The 18,954-nt window shown below is 43.4% G+C and overlaps 1 protein-coding gene across 2 annotated transcripts in view; it reads right to left on the reverse strand.

Annotated features, from left to right (window-relative positions):
* The window catches only part of rnf121 (ring finger protein 121), a 128,763-nt gene that overhangs the window by 35,962 nt on the left and 73,847 nt on the right, over window positions 1-18,954 (reverse strand). The window contains exons 4-5 of one of the 2 annotated variants that reach the window (XM_077197415.1): window positions 17,910-18,064; window positions 13,345-13,452 (exon numbers count right to left, since the gene is read on the reverse strand). In XM_077197415.1, the coding sequence (XP_077053530.1) occupies window positions 13,345-13,452; window positions 17,910-18,064 (263 nt within the window). The remainder of the gene's footprint in view (window positions 1-13,344; window positions 13,453-17,909; window positions 18,065-18,954) is intronic. The other variant, XM_077197416.1, reaches the window with a different exon arrangement.

The raw sequence follows: 18,954 nt of genomic DNA on the forward strand, positions 1-18,954 counted from the left end.
TTTTAGGGGGACTAGGCAGAAGTTTAGGGGGGGAATTTGATTACACTATTTTTAGATAGCCCGTCGGGCAAGCCGGTTATGCATTTTGGTCGGCTTTTGTTGGAAATTTCCGGCAAATGAAACAGTACATGCCCTCATCGCCTTTCTCCACCCAGGTGTACTGTGTTTTCCATGACACTAGGAATTAGGACTGGGCGAAATGGCCAAAAAATCATATCTCTGTATTTTTTGGTTAAATGGCGATATACGATATACACCTCGGTACTTTCTACGTTTTTCTATTTGGATAAAGAAAATCTGTATTTATTTAAAAAAATATATATATTTCACATCCTGCTCAATGATTTCCAAACAATGTTGATATTGAAGGATATGGAAACAAATATAGGGAATGTAATGTAGGCTATGCAATTTATTATGTGCAAAAAGGTGGTTAAAATTACATTACATTCTAACATTGTAACATTACAATCTAAAAACAAAAATAATACTTTTGTTTTTAAAATGACTAAAGGCTTAACTAAAAATGAAAATGAAAATAAAAACAAAAGCACAAACTAATTATATTAGCCTGCATTTGATTACCCCATTATAATGCTCACTTTCATAAAAAAACATACCCCTGGGGTTTAAAATTCCACATATGACACATTTATTGTCTCCAAAAACAAATATTTTAGCAATATGTTATGTATATTTTAGTCAGAATTATTGCGCTACTATTCTATTGTTCTCGTCTGTTTGGCGCGCATGCGCAAGGCGGCGCTCATTAATGGAAGCTTGAATTTTAGCGGAGATTCACTTGCAGAAGCTCGTCCTCTCCTGACATTGAAATGGTCATATTTGTTTGACTTTCTAACATTTACAGATGGAGAATATACCTGTGAAATGTAAGTTAAGCACTGAGGAAAGCACCACGTCTCAAACGCATTAAACAGCGCATCTGTCATTCAGCAACAGTATCTGTCAGAGCATCTGACAGGGCACGCTGCTTTAAACTTGTTAACTATATCTTACCAGTTATTTTGAAGCGCTTAATATTAATATAAGCTTGTGTCATGTTTAGGACAAATTCTACTATGTTCTTTCACTGCAGGAGCTCACACTACGGTACACCGCTATTTTTCAGATGTGCTCATATCAAACTACTGTATCGATATAAACGGTATTGCCTCATTCCATATCATTTAAAAAAAAAAATCGATATACTGCACAAACTTGATTTACCGCCCAGCCCTACTAGGAATGTCCTCTTTCTTGTATCAGCCTCGTAGTTCTTTGACATTTTAACATGTTATAAATAACCTGAAGTAACATTGACACTCTTCACGCCACTGTATGATGTTTGCTGTTTGTTTTGCTGATGGCCAGTCACTGGCCCGCGCGGGCCAGTGACTGGCCAATCAACTAGCCCGACATACTCTTTAACTGGCCCCGGGCCATCGGGCCATTGCTTATGTCGAGCTCTGCATGTGTAAGACTGCTGACCTGACTGCTGTCCAGAAGGCCATCATTGACACCCTCAAGCAAGAGGGTAAGACACAGAAAGAAATTCCTGAACAAATAGGCTGTTCCCAGAGTGCCGTATCAAGGCACCTCAGTGGGAAGTCTGTGGGAAGGAAAAAGTGTGGCAAAAAACGCTGCACAACGAGAAGAGGTGACCGGACCCTGAGGAAGATTGTGGAGAAGGACCGATTCCAGACCTTGGGGGACCTGCGGAAGCAGTGGACTGAGTCTGGAGTAGAAACATCCAGAGCCACCGTGCACAGGCGTGTGCAGGAAATGGGCTACAGGTGCCGCATTCCCCAGGTCAAGCCACCTTTGAACCAGAAACAGCAGCAGAAGTGCCTGACCTGGGCTACAGAGAAGCAGCACTGGACTGTTGCTCAGTGGTCCAAAGTACTTTTTTCGGATGAAAGAAAATTTTGCATGTCATTCGGAAATCAAGGTGCCAGAGTATGGAGGAAGACTGGGGAGAAGGAAATGGGAAAATGCCTGAAGTCCAGTGTCAAGTACCCACAGTCAGTGATGGTCTGGGGTGCCATGTCAGCTGCTGGTGTTGGTCCACTGTGTTTTATCAAGGGCAGGGTCAATGCAGCTAGCTATCAGGAGATTTTGGAGCACTTCATGCTTCCATTTGCTGAAAAGCTTTATGGAGATGAAGATTTCATTTTTCAGCACGACATGGCACCTGCTCACAGTGCCAAAACCACTGGTAAATGGTTTATTGACCATGGTATTACTGTGCTCAATTGGCCTGCCAACTCTACTGACCTGAACTCCATAGAGAATCTGTGGGATATAGTGTAGAAAAAGTTGAGAGACGCAAGACCCAACACTCTGGATGAGCTTAAAGCCGCTACCGAAGCATCCTGGGCCTCCATAACACCTCAGCAGTGCCACAGGCTGATTGCCTCCATGCCACGCCGCATTTAAGCAGTCATTTCTGCAAAAGGATTCCCGACCAACTATTGAGTGCATAACTGAACATAATTATTTGAAGGTTGACTTTTTTTGTATTAAAAACACTTCTTTTATTGGTCGGATGATACATGCTAATATTTTGAGATAGGAATTTTGGGTTTTCATGAGCTGTATGCCAAAATCATCATTATTAAAACAATAAAAGACCTGAAATATTTCAGTTGGTGTGCAATGAATCTAAAATATATGAAAGTTGAATTTTTATCATTACATTATGGAAAATAATTAACTTTATCACAATATGCTAATTTTTTGAGAAGGACCTGTATATGATGGAAGAACAAAACACTAAACTTGGTTAAGGTTTACTTGGTTTATCTGACAAAATTATATGGCAAAACAAATTGGCAACCTACAGCATTTTTGTGTGTGGGCCAAGTAAACATAGTCATGCATCTCCTATATAACATGCACACATTCACTCATTAAATCACATATTCGTTCATTATGTATTTATTAATCTGTTCAACAAATAAAATAGAGTAACAACAATCGCAGCCAAATGTCAGCATTTAAACTCAATTCTGAATAGGTAATCATTAAAAATTTGGCATATTACATTCAGGTTGTGCATCAGACATTGTAAGAATTACCATTAAGTTGGTACTATTATATGCTAAAGTACTTTTTGCCAATAATTCTGGGTCTAGAATCAAATAGAAAACTAAAGAATTGTCCACCCAAAAACAGTCCACCCAAATACAGTTTCTATGTATACTGAACATATTTCCTTTTTACTTTCATTTTCTGAGGTTGTTCACAAAATATGTTCATTGTCATCTAGAGATGGTTCAAACAAAAGAATTTACTCATTCAACTGTTTATAGTAGACATAAACTGATACATTTTTAAATTAAAATAATTAGCTTATTAAACCTTAAGTAATTGTTCACAATAACAACAGGGTAATCTGGGGATGTGCACATTTCACAAATATATTAATTAATTAATCCATTTGCAATGAAAATAATATAATTTGTGCTACAGCACAGTAGTGAAGTTCTGCCTCCCTGTAGCAAGAACTTTAACACTTAAAATGACGGGAGTATGAAGCCCCTAAAGCGACACGGTAGTGAAAAAAAAAACAAGAGATGGGAGGGAGAATGCTTTTGCTTTCACTCGCAAAAGTTTTCCATTCCACCAAGAAACTTTGTGTTCGCTTGCAAAATCTTTTGAGCTATTTGCGAGCGAACGCAAACGTTTTGCGAGAGAATGCAACATTTCTCGGGGGAATGCAAAACATTTGCAAGAAAGCGCTCCATCTCCTATTTTTTCCTTCCCCATGTCCCTTTAGGGGATTCGTACTGGAGTATTAAAGGTGTATAAAATTATCTATATCAATAATAATTGATATATGACACAAGTATATTCAACCAAAAGACATCATATCTTAGTTTTGTAAAACACAGCAAAACCAATGTTACTTCTGTATCCAGAAGAAATAAAGCAATCTTGGCATCCGTTTTCAGGCCTTCCCACTCCTTAAGATCTATTCAGCGCTGGAAAGCTTCCTCGATATTAACGCTGGTCCTTACTCTTGCCTGATCGTAACCTTTATTTTTAAAATTATATTCCCCTGGCCTTTCCCTCTTTTGTATTTTCTCTGCCATCTCTTTCTATAGTCGTTCTGCTTATGTCTGTTTTGTGCACCGAGTTCTCTCTCCTGAGTGAGTGTATACGCCCCTTACTGTTGAACTTGTGAATTTGAAAGACAACCGTTTATCCCGCCCCTCGGATTGAGGCATGCCAATGGTGAGTTCCCAGAACTAACATCTTGATGTGGGTCTGGCTTGCCAGGCTACTTTTCAACAGCATTATTCAAAAATCGCTTACTGCACCTTTAAGTATTATTTATTATTTTATTATATTATATTTATTATTAATATTTTCTTTATTATTGTAGCACACACACAAATCAACACCCATGCATATCCACACATCTTCCACCAGAAGAAAACGCACTCCGTTACTTACGTAACCTCGGTTCTCTCTAGAAGAGGGAACGAGTATTGCGTAAGCTAGCTTACGCTACGTGTAAAGTCATCTTTGCTCGAGATATTGAAGCCAAAAATTATCCTTAATTTTGCATTTATTGTCAACACAGTGCAGCAGCCAGCAGACCTAGAGCAGGCCATCTTGCGTGCTCATTGGCTGCCGTGCGGCAACTGCTGCAGCCTACCACTGAGCCTCGCGCGTGACGTCGCGCCCTCTACGCGGCATAGCCCGCCAAGATGGGGGTGGCTAGCATATAAAAGCCAGGCTCAGAGGCTGCGTCACTGATTTCATCATCTTCAGCGAAGCTCTCCGCATCGCTGGACTTTGAGAGAAGCCTTTTCCGCCATCGAAACTAGCCACCAGCACGCAGAGGAAAACGCCTGGAGAAGCCGGCCATCTAGCGTATAAAAGCCAGGCTCAGAGGCTGCGTCACTGGTTTCATCAACTGAAGCGAAAATCGCTTGTGGCGCCTGCATGGTCAGGTTACGCAATACTCATTCCCTCTTCTAGAGAGAACCGAGGTTACGTAGGTAACCGAGTACGTTCTCTTACGAGAGGTTCTCTTGTATTGCGTAAACTAGCTTACGCTACGGGAACCCATTGTCAACGCCGTGTGCGCCCAGCCTCCACGTCATGATTCCTAGGGATTCCCGGGGAACATAGATAAGTGGGAAACAGGTGGCCAGCAATGCGGGCCAGCACATGTTATAAGCACATACAGGGTATACAGAGCGGCGTCGCCGGTCCATATAACTATTCACCATATAGTGCAGCTCAACCAGGAGAGCTAACATCGCGTGAGAGTAGTCTGCGCATGATAATCTGGGCAGGATATACTGTAGAGCAGGGGTGCCCAATCCTGCTCCTGCCGATCGACTGTCCTGCACAGTTCATCTCCAACCCTAATCAAGCACACCTGCCTTTAATTTTCAAGTGATCCTGAAGACCTTAATTGGTTGCTTCAGGTGTGTTTGATTAGGGTTGGAGATGAACTGTGCAGGACAGGCGATTGGCAGTAGCAGGATTGGGCACCCCTGCTGTAGAGTATTTCTGGTCAATTTGGGGAATATGTATTCAATAATTAATAATTATTCATATGGGTTTGAACCAGATAAACTTCACATTATTAAATCTCCCAAAAAGGGATAATATGTTCCCTGCATCTGCATTCATATATGTACCTAGACAATTAACCACAAAGGATTATAATTAATCGGATATGTAGAATATATTTTACAGACAGGTTAAAATTAGCTCAATTGTATATTAATACTTAATCAAAATGGATTATAATTAAATATTAATTTATCAATTAGGTCTATCATATATCAACTCTAAGGATAGTCCTTGTGGAATTAATTTGTGATCTGATAATCCGTTTGTCCAGCAAACTGATCATGCGATCTTTATCAATTCTCACACTGAAATAATCTCAGAGATTCGCAGGAAAGGCAATATCTGGCCAAGAATACAACCTTCCTGTTTTACAAAGATAGCCTGCTAGTTAAAGTAATTTCATACTTTTAAAGCACATAGCTTTGGATCGTACATCAAAGGGACTTGTATATGAGCAAGAGACAGAATCAATAAATTAATATAATTTATTTAAATAAATTAAAACTATGTTACAGTTACTAACGTTACATGGGATAGATGTATATACAAACAGATAATGGACAAAATACGGAAAGAGATTGAAAGTGAAAGAAACAGTGAGTGAGAGAGAGAGAGAGAGAGAGAGAGAGAGAGAGAGAGATCCGTAAGGATCACAGTTTGCCAAAATTCACCTGGACCGTTAAACCTTTAAGAGACAACACGGAAAAACACAATCTTAATGCTCTGAAAGCTCGATAAACAGATACTTGCACAGTTGCTCGTTGTGTGGCTGCTTCGAAGGCATGTGGATGCGTGTTCCGTGGTAGCGTCACGTGGCCTGCGGATGGGTCCGGAGCGCGCACTTTCAAACGAAGGTTTAAAGGTCTTGGACGTAAATTACCAAAGAAACAATTCAGGCTAATTTCATTTACCCGTCGGGGAAAATGAACAAAGTCGAAAGGAAAAACCAAACCTCAAACAAACGAAAGAAAAAGATCCCCGGAGGAGGATCACGAAGGAGTTACATGGTGATGAGAGGAAGTGGTAAAGGCTAAGAGAGCGATGAACTGGCGTTCTGTTCTCTTTAGGGAACTCAGTCCACGCCTCTATGGAGTGCCACTAACCAATAATCATTCAGCAAACCATGAGCGGGAAAGTTCCTTTGTTTCTTCTAGCAACCTAATTTGCATGGTTTATGGCCGCGTCAGAATTTAGTCAGAATCACTCTAAATATGGTACAGCATAGTAAAATACATTTTACGGTATGTTCATATACATATGGCTTGGTCAGCCCCAGGGGATTCTGTAGGTATCAAAAAATACATGTACAGAGGATAATCTTGCAAGGTTACATTAAAATACATAATATAGGCACTTATAGTCCATTTAGAACTATGATAGAAATATATATATTTCCATCTGACTTGGGCATGCCGACACACATAAAAACATATAAAATATATCTTAATAATGTCTTATATGAGGAAGTTAAATAAAAAGTTCATGTGTGATGTGTGTGGGTGTGTGGAAGGAGCTTTCTTGGGCCGGCTGGCATTCCTTTCTCCGCAGAAAGAGTTCTCTTACGAGAGGTTCTCTCGTATTGCGTAAGTTTAGATTACGCTACGGGAAAGATTCATCTTCTCAAGATATTGAAGCCAAAAAATTATCCTTAATTTTGTAGTCATTGTCAACGCAGTGCAGCAGCTAGCAGACCTAGAGCAGGCCAATTCGCGTCCTCATTGGCTGCCCTGCGGGCAACTGCTGCAGCCTACCAGTGAGCCCGGAGTGCCTTCACGCCTAATGAAGGGCGCCCGCGCCTTCATAGCGTCACAGCCCGCCGGAATGGGCGTGGCTTAGCGTATAAAAGTATGGGCTGTAGGCTGACTTCCCTGATTTTTTGTCTCTTCAGCGAGCCCTTCGCATCGCTGGATCTGAGAGAAGCCACCGCTGCCGCTGAACAGCCAGCTTAGGACAGCACTGAGGAAGCCGGCCGTCTTCGCCACCTTCAGCCATCCGTGCGAGCTACGCTATCCGGTGACGTATCCTTTACCTTGCTAACCTATTCTAAAAGAGCAGCGAGTGTCTTTTTAAAGATAAAAAGCGGCTCGATTTTAAAGCGGCTCGTGTAGAGCCCCGCAGCGCCGGAGACCGCCACTTGATCTGCGCTCTCTGCCTGGGCCTGGAACATGGACCCTGCGGGCTCGACTCGAAGCCTTCAGCAGTCTGCAGCAGTCACTCCGGCCTCTGTGGGACCGCGCAGGAAGAAGCGCCGTTCCTGAGACAGTCGGAACCTGTGGCCACAGCGACACGCTCGCCGGAGAACCTCCCTCGAGCCTCGCTTTCGCCTTCCCCACCCCTCCTGCCGCTCACGAGCCTCACTGCCGTGGCATCTGAGGATGAGGCCGAGGGACATGCCACAAGAGACTGCTACTCCATCCTGGCATCAGACATGCCTCCGCGTAGCTCTCCCAAGTGGACGGCGCGCGGGGAGAAAGGGTACACGGCTATACCCCCTGTGGAAGAGGCGGTCACAGTGCACCTTTGCCCGCCCTCCGCGAGATGGCGGTCACGGTCAGCCCTCCCGTCAAAAGCCTGCAGAGCCACGTCCGCCTTGGTCGGCCACGCATATGCCGCCTCCGGCCAGGCCACATCTGCTCTCCACTCCATGGCTATGCTACAGATCCTGCAAGTCGACCTCCTCCGTGAATGGGATGAGAAGGGCCGGGATCAAGCTGCGGTTACAGACCTGAGAAGTGCGACGGATCTCTCTCTCCGCGCCACTAAAACCGCAGCTCAAGCCATTGGACGAGCCATGGCCGCGTTGACTGTAACAGAGGCACCTCTGGTTGACGCTCACGGATATGAAGGAAACTGAGCGAGCCACCTTCCTGAACGCGCCACTCTCCCCCACTGGTCTCTTCGGCCCAGCGGTGAACGGGATCTTTGACCGTTTTTCTGAGGTACAGAAGACCAAAGCCAGCCTCCTGTGCGAGCCAGCGCCCAGCATCCAGCACAGCCTCAGCCTCCGCAGCGACGTCAGGGCGGCCGCCCTAGGTCGTGCTCAGACAGCGGTCACAGACCGGGTACTCGTTGCCCTGCCAGAAGGAGTGATGAACACGATCACGCAGTCTAGAGCTCCTTCCACGAGAAGGCTCTACGCGTCTAAATGGTCGGTGTTCTCCGGATGGTGCACCGACAGAGGTCTGGACCCACCGACATGCAGGGTGGCGCATCTGCTCATCTTCCTACAAGTGCTGTTGGATAAGGGGAGGTCCCCATCCACGCTCAAAGTATACGTGGCGGCCGTGGCAGCGTTCGCAGAATCGACGCACGGCCAGTCACTGGGAAGACATGAGTTGGTCATCCGCTTCCTTAGAGGAGCTAGAAGGATGAACCCGCCGCGCCCCCCGTCGGTTCCTATGTGGGATCTTTCATTGGTCCTCGAGGCCCTGAAAGCCTTTCCATTTGAACCACTAGACTCCGTGGGGTTGAAATATCTATCACTGAAAACCGTCTTTCTGACTGCACTGTCGTCAGTAAAACATGTGGGGGACCTGCATGCACTGTCTGTCAGTGCGTCGTGTCTTGAGTTCGGGCCGAATGACTCTAAAGTCATCCTCAGACCTAGACATGGCTATGTTCCTAAAGTGATAGGCACTCCATTCAGAGCGCAAGTTATTTTGCTGTCAGCTCTGCCAGCATCTGACAGCGAAAGTGAGGTGAATCTCCTCTGCCCTTTCAGGGCACAGAGATTTTACATTACGCGCTCCGCCTCCTTCAGGCGTTCAGAACAGCTTTTTGTTTCGTTTGGTGGGCGCACCAAGGGTCTCACCTCCTCGAAACAGAGCCTGTCCAGATGGATAGTGGACACTATAGCAGCTGCTTACGCGTCAAAAGGTCTGCAATGCCCTCTGGGCATCAGGGCTCATTCCACGAGAGGCGTGGCCTCATCGTGGGCGTGGTCCAGTGGGATTTCTATCCATGACATATGTGTAGCGGCGGACAGTAGCTCTCTGTCTACCTTTGTCAGGTTTTATAACCTAGAAGTTCTAAACTTTTTCAGTTTGAAGGAGAGGTGTATTCTGCCCAGATCTTCCTGCTCAGATCACTCTCACGTGACTCAGCTCTCCTGGTTGAGCTGCACTAGTAGGGTGCCATGTGCCTATATAGACCCTATGTGTGCTTATGTACAAGTGATGGCCAGCGTGGCTGGCCACCTTATTTTTTCCACTTATGGGGTTCCCCTGAAAGTTCGGGGTATCATGGTGGATGCTTGGTGAGCACGGCGTTGACAAAGTGTTCCCGTAGCATAAGCTAAACTTAAGCAATACGAGAGAACCTCTCGTAAGAGAACGATACTCGGTTACTAAACATAACTTCGGTTCTCTCTAGAGAGGCAATGAGTATTGCGTAATCGGCCGTGCTCGCGCCACGAGCGACTTCGCTTCAGTCGACGAAAAACCAGGGAAGTCAGCCTACAGCCCCTACTTTTATATGCTAAGCCACACCCATTCCGGCGGGCTGTGATGCTATGAAGGCGCGGGCGCCCTTCATTGGGTGTGACGTCACGCCGGGCTCACTGGCAGGCTGCAGCATTTGCCCGCAGGGCAGCCAATGAGCACGCGAGATGGCCTGCTCTAGGTCTGCTAGCTGCTGCACTGCGTTGACGATGAATACAAAATTAAGGATAATTTTTTGGCTTCAATATCTCGAGAAGATGAATCTTTCCCCGTAGCGTAAGCTAAACTTAAGGCTGATTTATACTTCTGCGTCGGACCTACGCCGGAGCCTTTACGCCGTAGCCTACGCTTTGGTTCTAATTTATACTTCTGCGTCGTTGTCCGCGTTGACGCATGCAGAGGGAGCATGTGAAACCCGAGGAAGCGGTTTGAGCAGACCAATCACAGCGCTTGCGTCCGCGTAGAATTGACGCGTCGTTACATTTTTGGAGAGGTGCACGTCAGGGTACGCCGAAGGGTACGCGCGCTACGCACAGCCTACGGCATAAGTTCGCCGCAGAAGTATAAATTGGGCTTTACGCAATACTCGTTCCCTCTCTAGAGAGAACCGAGGTTACGTTTAGTAACCGAGTATCGATTTGTGTCAGGAAATCCTGATCTCTTTTAAACTCAGACCTAGGGCTGGGGGGAATGTGTGGACGGTTCTGGTGTTGCTCTGATGATCCATAAAACATGTCAGAAAGGCCATCTTACCCAGATTTTCTGGCGCTTAAGCTGGTTAATTATTAGACAGAGTCACAGTTTGTGAGTTTAAAGAAACTTAGCAAAAATGTGTTCATTAACAACGATGATCCAGCTTACACGAATCATGCTTCATCCAATACTCACCGCTCACACTGACAGAAGTCTAGCCTGCAAGGCGGGAATTTCCAGGTTATAAAACCTAACAAATGTGGACGGAGAGGCCCAGCCTGCTGCCTTACAAATGTCTTGAATGGAAATTCCGCTGGACCAACCCCATGACAAGGCCATGCCTCTGGTGGAATGCGCCCTGAAGCCCAAGGGGCATTGCAGACTTTTAGACTTATAAGCGGATGCGATAGCTTCCACTATCCATCTGGACAGGCTCTGTTTCGAGGCGGCGAGACCCTTGGTGCGCCCACCAAACGAGACAAAGAGCTGTTCCGAACGCCTGAAAGAGGCGGAGCGTGTAATGTAAGCCCTCAGAGCCTTGACGGGGCAGAGGAGATTAACATCACCCTCACTATCACATGCTGGCAGAGCCGAAAGAGAAATGACCTGCGCTCTGAAGGGGGTGCCCAAAACTTTAGGGACATAACCATTAGAGGATGGATACCCGACCCGAGCCCGACGGGATCCGTCGGTACCCGACGGGCCGGGCCGGGTTCGGACAGATATTTAGAAATTATGTTCGGGTTCGGGTCGGGCTCGGTCACATCAGCGCGATATGGCATTGAACATTTTAAATTTAAAACCGCTTATTATGTTGGTAGCCAATGTGCATGATGCTTTCACGTGATGCACGGCCGCTGGGCCGAAAAGACCAGTAGGGGAGAGCAGCGTGTCCAGAAACGCGGAGCGCTCTGACTCCCTCATATCCGCAAGCGTCAACCAGACGTGCCTCTCTGTGACTGTGAGCGAGACCATGCATCTGCCCACTGCCTGAGTCGCGAATTTGGTCGCACGAAGGGAGAGATCCGTTGCGCTCCTTAGATCGGTAATGGCGGCTGGGTCCTTGCCTCTCTCGTCCCATTCACGGAGGAGATCAGCTTGGAGGATCTGCAGCACAGCCATCGAGTGCAGGGCGGAAGCAGCTTGTCCGGCGGTGGCGAATGCCCGGCCGACAAGGGCTGAGGTGGTCATGCAGGCTTTAAACGGGAGGGCAGACTTTGAGCGCCATCTTGCAGAGGCGACCGCCTCTTCCGCCTCGACCGCCTCTTCCACTGGGGGGATAGCGGAGTACCCCTTCTCGATGGCGCCGTCCACTTGGGAGAGCGCCGAGGAGACATGTGAGTGGAGCCTCGCGGAGAATGGTGCGTTCCACAACTTCGACAGCTCGGCGTGAAGCTCTGGCAGAAATGGTGCAGCTCTGGAAACGGGCGGGGGGTGAGCCTATTCGAGCCTATTGGGTGCGGGCTCCTTAGGCAGTGACCAATCCAGGCCAAGTTGGTCGACGGCCTTAGAACGGAGGCGCATGAGCTCGGCGTCCACGCCACCCCGAGTCCTGCTGGACTCCTGGATCGATGAGGAGGCAGAGTGATGCGAACTCGACCATTCCTCGCTGTCCGATGCCAGGATGGAACAGCTGTCTCCTGGGTCCGCTCCTTCAGCTTCGTCCCCTGAGGCGGCGGCAGTGAGGGCCGAAGCCGGCAGCTGCGCGTCCGGGAGGGACGGAGAAGGAGAGAGAGTGAGGCTCGCAGGATGCCATCCGGCGAGCGCTTCACTGTGGCCTCAGGCTCTGGCATCCTCTGAGCACGCCACTTCTTCTTGCGCGGTCCAGAGGGCGGCTTCACCAGGCTGCGTGCTGGTCGCTAGTTACGACGGCGGAAAAAGCTTCTCTCAAAGTCCAGCGATGCGGAGAGCTTCGCTGAAGATGATGAAATCAGTGACGCAGCCTCTGAGCCTGGCTTTTATACGCTAGCCACCCCCATCTTGGCGGGCTATGACGCGTAGAGCGCCCTCATTGGGCGTGACGTCACGCGCGAGGCTCAGTGGTAGGCTGCAGCAGTTGCCGCACGGCAGCCAATGAGCACGCAAGATGGCCTGCTCTAGGTCTGCTGGCTGCTGCACTGCGTTGACAATAAATGCAAAATGAAGGATGATTTTTGGCTTCAATATCTCGAGCAAAGATGACTTTACCTGTAGCGCAAGCTAGCTTCCGCAATACTAGAGAACAATAAATAATATGGAATTTTTATTTCCCCTTAATTAATCTGACCATGGATTACATGTTCACTAAATGCAATATGACATCTAAAATTATTTTCAACAGCATTTTGACAGACTAAAATTATTATGCATTTCATCTTTATTAACATATTTAAAAAATAAAAAAAACGACATGAAAAAGTTGTATTTTGTTCTACATTTGTCACGTTGCATTAACTATTAATACATTTAATTAAAAATAAATTAACTATGAGGCAAAACATGTATTAAAAAAAATGGTGAAAACATAAAAAAATTACCTGTAGTTAGAGTTTGATGTTTTTAAAAACACAATGTTATAATCAGCTACCCCAATAATCACTGAAATTTTAGTGTTAAAAAATGAAGCTTAATAACTTACCTAAATATAAGATTGATGCCAAAGAGGGTGAACATAACTACAGTATAGCCCACGATGCCAGTGGTGTAGCTGATCTTATACAAAAGGAGGAACCATTTATAAACAAGCCTGTGTGGAGAGAAAGAGACAACAGAGTAAACCTACTAAGATGTGAATCTCACCAAGAAATGTCTGGGTCCTACTTCAACCCAAAAATCAAAAGAAAAAATAAATGCAAAAATATGCCCACAACATTTAAATTTATTGTCATTTACCTCATATCATTCCAAACCTGTATGATTTTGGTGAAGCCTTCCAGCACTGAATTTCCCCCCCCCAAATTACTTAATTAAAATGAGCCAATGCAACACAATTGCTATACATTTTGTCTTAACTTAAGTGCTATACATTTGGTCCTAACTTAATTTCATTCTGTTCAATCCACTTAAATATATTTAATATAAAAGTTTAATTTATCCCATTTGCATTGAATAATGAATGAATAATTCTTTGTTGCATTAACTGAAACTGGGTGGCCGATTTTTAGCTAACAACATGCTTTGCATATTGCTGGATCAGGAGAGTAAATGTTGAATTTAAGTGTTGTTTTATATGAGTGAAGGGAAAGACCTGTTAATGTTCAGTTATGTTTGACATTTAAAAGAGTTTGTTATGTTAAATTTCAATTGGTTACCATTGTGCTGAAGTATAGAATGTATAAATATAGCTTTGCTAATGCCAGTGCAGTAACAATCTTTCTACTTGTGCTGTGCTAGTTGCAGACAGGCTTTTAATTGTACAACAAAACTAAACACCAAATACAAACAGGTCTTTTCTATTTAGTCAAAATCCCAGACTAAAATATATTGTACTTTACTCAATATGTTTGCCTGGAACACATTGTGGTCTGAAGTGCGACATTTAGTTTGGGATATTCCCATGTCCAACCTGGGGCCTGTACCATGATCGTAGTTGAACAAACTCAGGGTTGCAGGATTAGTTATTGACAAAACCAAACCAATCCAACCAGGCTTTGTTAGTATCATGATGCTGATCATCAACTTTCTCTGTCAACTCAGGCTTTGATCCTGAGTTTAGGAGTTTAGGTCTGACATCAGTAGCAAACAGCCAATCACATGCTGAGAAAGAGTGAAAGTCATTCAAAACTCATTAAAAATTAATTTCTCGCGAGAGAAGCAGCGCAATTCACTTACATTTTACATTTATTCATTTAGCTGACGCTTTTATCCAAAGCGACGTACAATTGCTATATATGTCAGAGGTCGCACGCCTCTGGAGCAACTAGGGATTAAGTGTCTTGCTCAGGGACACATTGGTGTGTCACAGTGGATTCGAACCCAGGTCTCTCACACCAAAGGCATGTGTCTTATCCACTGCGCCATCACCATAGTAAGAATTTACCACAGCAAGAAGAAAATAGCTGTGTATGAAAGAGGACAACTAAAAGAAAAATTATCGCTACCCTATATCAGCGCATGTAAAAGTTCTGAATTTATTTTATAGCTTCATCTATTCATATAAGGCGTATTTATATTACCTTTATATTTGTATTCATTTAAAATCTGCGTAATAATAATAATTGATGAACTAAAATTGTACGTGTGATCGATTAAGGGTATAATAATTACATAAATAATATCTAAATCATACAAATTTATTATTCTAAATAAGCATTACTAAAAATCAGACGATTTTGTCTTTAAAAATCATTTACTATAGTGACATAATTTGGAGTAGAAAGGGGTGGAGTGATCTTATCACATCAGACATGTGTCACTTTGATCACAGCTGATTTGTCCAAGTTCGGTTTGCAATCTCTTACCTGGAACATATCCTGCCCCGGACCAGGTTAGCCGTGGAGCGTAAGTTACTATGGCGATGAATACTGCTAAAAGCAAACTAAACTGAAACATACCTGGCTATCCACCTAAACCGGCTTCATGGTATAGGCCCCTGGTCTGGAAGCATGAGCTTAGGTGAGAATTGATGAACATGGAAGTGCAGAGGATAAAGCAAAAAAACAACAACAAAAAAAACGCCGGTCACAAATTAGAAATCTAAAACGAGAAGTTTTAAAGAAAAATGTCGGAGGATTTCAATAAATAAGAGGAGCTACATTATACGTCTACCTTCTGCCGGAACTCGAACAAAAACCCATTACTTTGCTTCAGAAGGCATTTATTAACCCACTGGAGTTGTATGGATTACTTTTATGATAAATAAAAGCTTTTTCGAGCTTCAAAAACTCTATTCAATGCCATTACAATGTTGGGAAGGATATCATTTAATAGAACTACAACTGTTCAACTGAAAGAAGATTAACTAAAAATATATGTTTAAAATGAAGATAAATTGTGTAACCACTTGCCATAATTTTTTTTTTAAGTCCAAGAGCCAATTTTTTTCAGTGTCCTGTAGTCTCTTTAGACAAATAGAGTGTGCGCTAACAAAGGCAAGGTGACAGGTTACATTCCCAGAGAATCACTTTGGATAAACCTGCCAAATGTGTAAATGTAAATTTTCTTTACTGAAGGGGGCTAAAGGGGATGTCAAGTAAAGAACACTTACACATTTTTTGTTCTGCACACAAATCATGAAAAAAGAAAAGAAAAAGAGAATATAGAGCATGCATCATCTGGAACACTTTAATGATACATTTATGGTGTTTTTGCATTCGTTAGGGTTTTGCATTTGTTTTGAAGTTTAAAAGCAATAGTCCTCATTTATTTTAGTCAGACACAGTCTGTCAGTTCAAATCTAGACTAAAAACTCATCTCTTTGGCTTAGAATACACAACACATTATAGACTTCTATAATTCAATGTTACGCTGCATAGTTTAGATCAGCCGGAACCGGGAACACTTCCCATAAATCCTGATATCCTTGGAAAATCATAAGAAGGATGGCGTCTACGCCAATATTAGTCTGTTTATCCCAAAGTTTACCACAGTCCGCCAGATCCAGGCCATATCCAGATCTGATGAAGGACCCTCGCATGTACACGACGACAACCCTGAAGTGCCAGCCTCAACAGCCATGTGAAGGCCTCATCGACACCTCAACAAACTCGTCTCCCAACTGGCGTGATGACTCTGACCCCCAACCTGATGGAACTGGATAAATATTGTGAAAGTTCTGATCCAATCTGACTTCTGACCTATAATGCTGCCTAAATCATAATCATACCCTGTTCGTTCGTTGGCCCGAGGAAAACTGAGTGAGCCTGGGTTCTCCCAAGGTTTTTTTCTACATTCTGTCACCTGATGGAGTTTTGGTTCCTTGCCACTGTTGCCTTTTTCGCCAGTGGCTTTGGCTTGCTTAGTTGGGGACATATAATTTTATATTCTTACAACATTATTTTCCTGTTATCTCTGTAAAGCTTTGTCTCAAAGCTGCTTTGAAACAACCTGTGTTGTAAAAAGCGCTAAATAAATAAGGGTAACTATTATACTTATGACTACTATTACTATTATAACTGTTTGGAAAAAGAATATTGACAGCATGCTTCAAGATTTTCTCTTTTTTTGTAACAAAGCGGCAATAAAGTCATACAGGTTTGGAACAGCCTGGGGTTGAGTACAGGACATTGAGGAAACATGCCAAATTTGTAATTACCAATGCTGACATTGGAGTAAAATGTGACCTGGACATGTTTTCATAAGATTCAGATCAAACAGGTGACATCACACAGACAGATTTATAAAATAAGCACAAACATAGTCGAAAATAGCATTTCAGTAGAGCAATGAACTTTGATCCCTGTGTAGGTGTTATTTTTGTTATTTAGGAATAACCAATACTTCCAAATCATCTTAAAACCTGGGGTGTACGATATGTATCACTTACGATAATGCTGTAATTATTGTTTTAATGATGTGCCAATCCAGGGACCGTCTGCTGGCGAGCATCTAACAGCGGTGAGTTTTTGAGACAATGACCTCCTTATATAGCGGGAGGGCCTATCTCCAGTTCATGTGCTAGAACATCATTGGCCAGTGCTACGCCCTGGTGTTATTAAATAGAGCTTCTGCATAGCATCAGCTACTGATGCAGTGTCAAGTAAATTTAACACGAAAAGGAACTTAATTTCCATCACTTCTTTAACCACTGCTCAGAATGTGAAGAATATTAAAAGCTTCAGGGTTGCATTTCGGTTGCTTATACTTGCAGTGTACTTAACTACAAAAATACTAGGTAATAAAAGGGTTACTACAGTTGTTAAGGATAGATTTAGGAGCAGGTTCAGGGTTAGTACCTAGTTATTATCCAGTTGTAATTACTGTAATAAGTACATGGGGAACAGGACTGTAAAAGAAAGTGATACCCGCTTCAGCAGTCCATGATGGGCCTAAACCAGCCAAAGTACTAGGATAAAAAAACACTCAGCAAAAAATTGTCTAATTATTGTTATTGTCAAAATCCCAGAAAATGTTGAGATATAATTTTTTGTCAATACTGCACACCCCTACTTCAAACACGTTTTATACCTGTATCTAACAGAGAGTCACACACAGCTAAACAGGGTCAAAGTCCCATGGCATGATGATAAAGCTATTTTTGGTTACCTTGGAGTGGTGCAGTCCAGTGGTTTGCGGGTAGCACGAAAAGTGATGAAGGCTGTGACAATAGAGAAGATGAACCATGTCACCAGAAACCTCCACCAGTGCAGCTTAGTGGTGAAGTACAAAGGAACCACCCACATTTGGAAGAGGGTTACCAACTTTAGGGGGGAGAAAAAAAAAATCTTTAGATGTTAGCTTCCAAAACCCATCTAGAAATATCAGCGGTCATGTTTCACCTCTAAACCAAAGTTTTAACAGAACAAGGTACATATAAAGTATACAGTGAAAGTATACAGTTCTCTTCACTTTTCTACTCTGGTTGATCCCCTGATTAAATATAAAATTTTTTTTCAGTTTTTAGAAACTTTAGATCAAAAAGCCATAATGACAATTTAGGTGGATTGTGTGATTTCCACTCTTGAATAATTCTCCTTATAGCTATTAATGTTGTAAAAGCCAAGGCATTTTCTTTTCTTTTTTAGCTATTTGAATGTCATCACCACTGACACACAAAAATAGCCATTATTGGGTTAGGGTGAATTCTTAATTTAAAATCTCAAAAACTGAAAACCAAAATTGTCTTAGTTTAGAGCATGACCACATATGATGCATTGCAATGGTCACGTTTCATCTACATTTGATTTGATTACAGTTTAGCCAACTTGGTTTTACTACAATGAATACAGTAGAGAACTTTAATCTGAATCAGATTGAGAGTCTTGCACAAGATGAAGTCCCATTTACTCTGTCAACAGCTTTATCCCAGGTGTGTTCGGATATGTCGATTCTTAACTCTCCTATTCATTTCTCTTTGATCTTTTTTATTGATATATTTTGGAATGACATGATCAAGTTTTATATTTTTTAAATTAATCTCTTAAGGTGCGAAAGGACCAATTATACTGATTATATATTTTAAGAGTTGAAATTACAACTGGTCTTGAGAAGCCATTACCCAAATCAATTATGATCTTCAGTACGCAAGCACGTTTCCTGTAGAAAGGCTATTTGTGTATTTAATCTTTTCAAATGTGTAAATATGCGAGTT

Source organism: Siphateles boraxobius, unplaced genomic scaffold, assembly GCF_051911475.1.
Source record: "Siphateles boraxobius isolate OS27281-9 unplaced genomic scaffold, OSU_SipBor_1 11, whole genome shotgun sequence".
Taxonomy (NCBI): domain Eukaryota; kingdom Metazoa; phylum Chordata; class Actinopteri; order Cypriniformes; family Leuciscidae; genus Siphateles; species Siphateles boraxobius.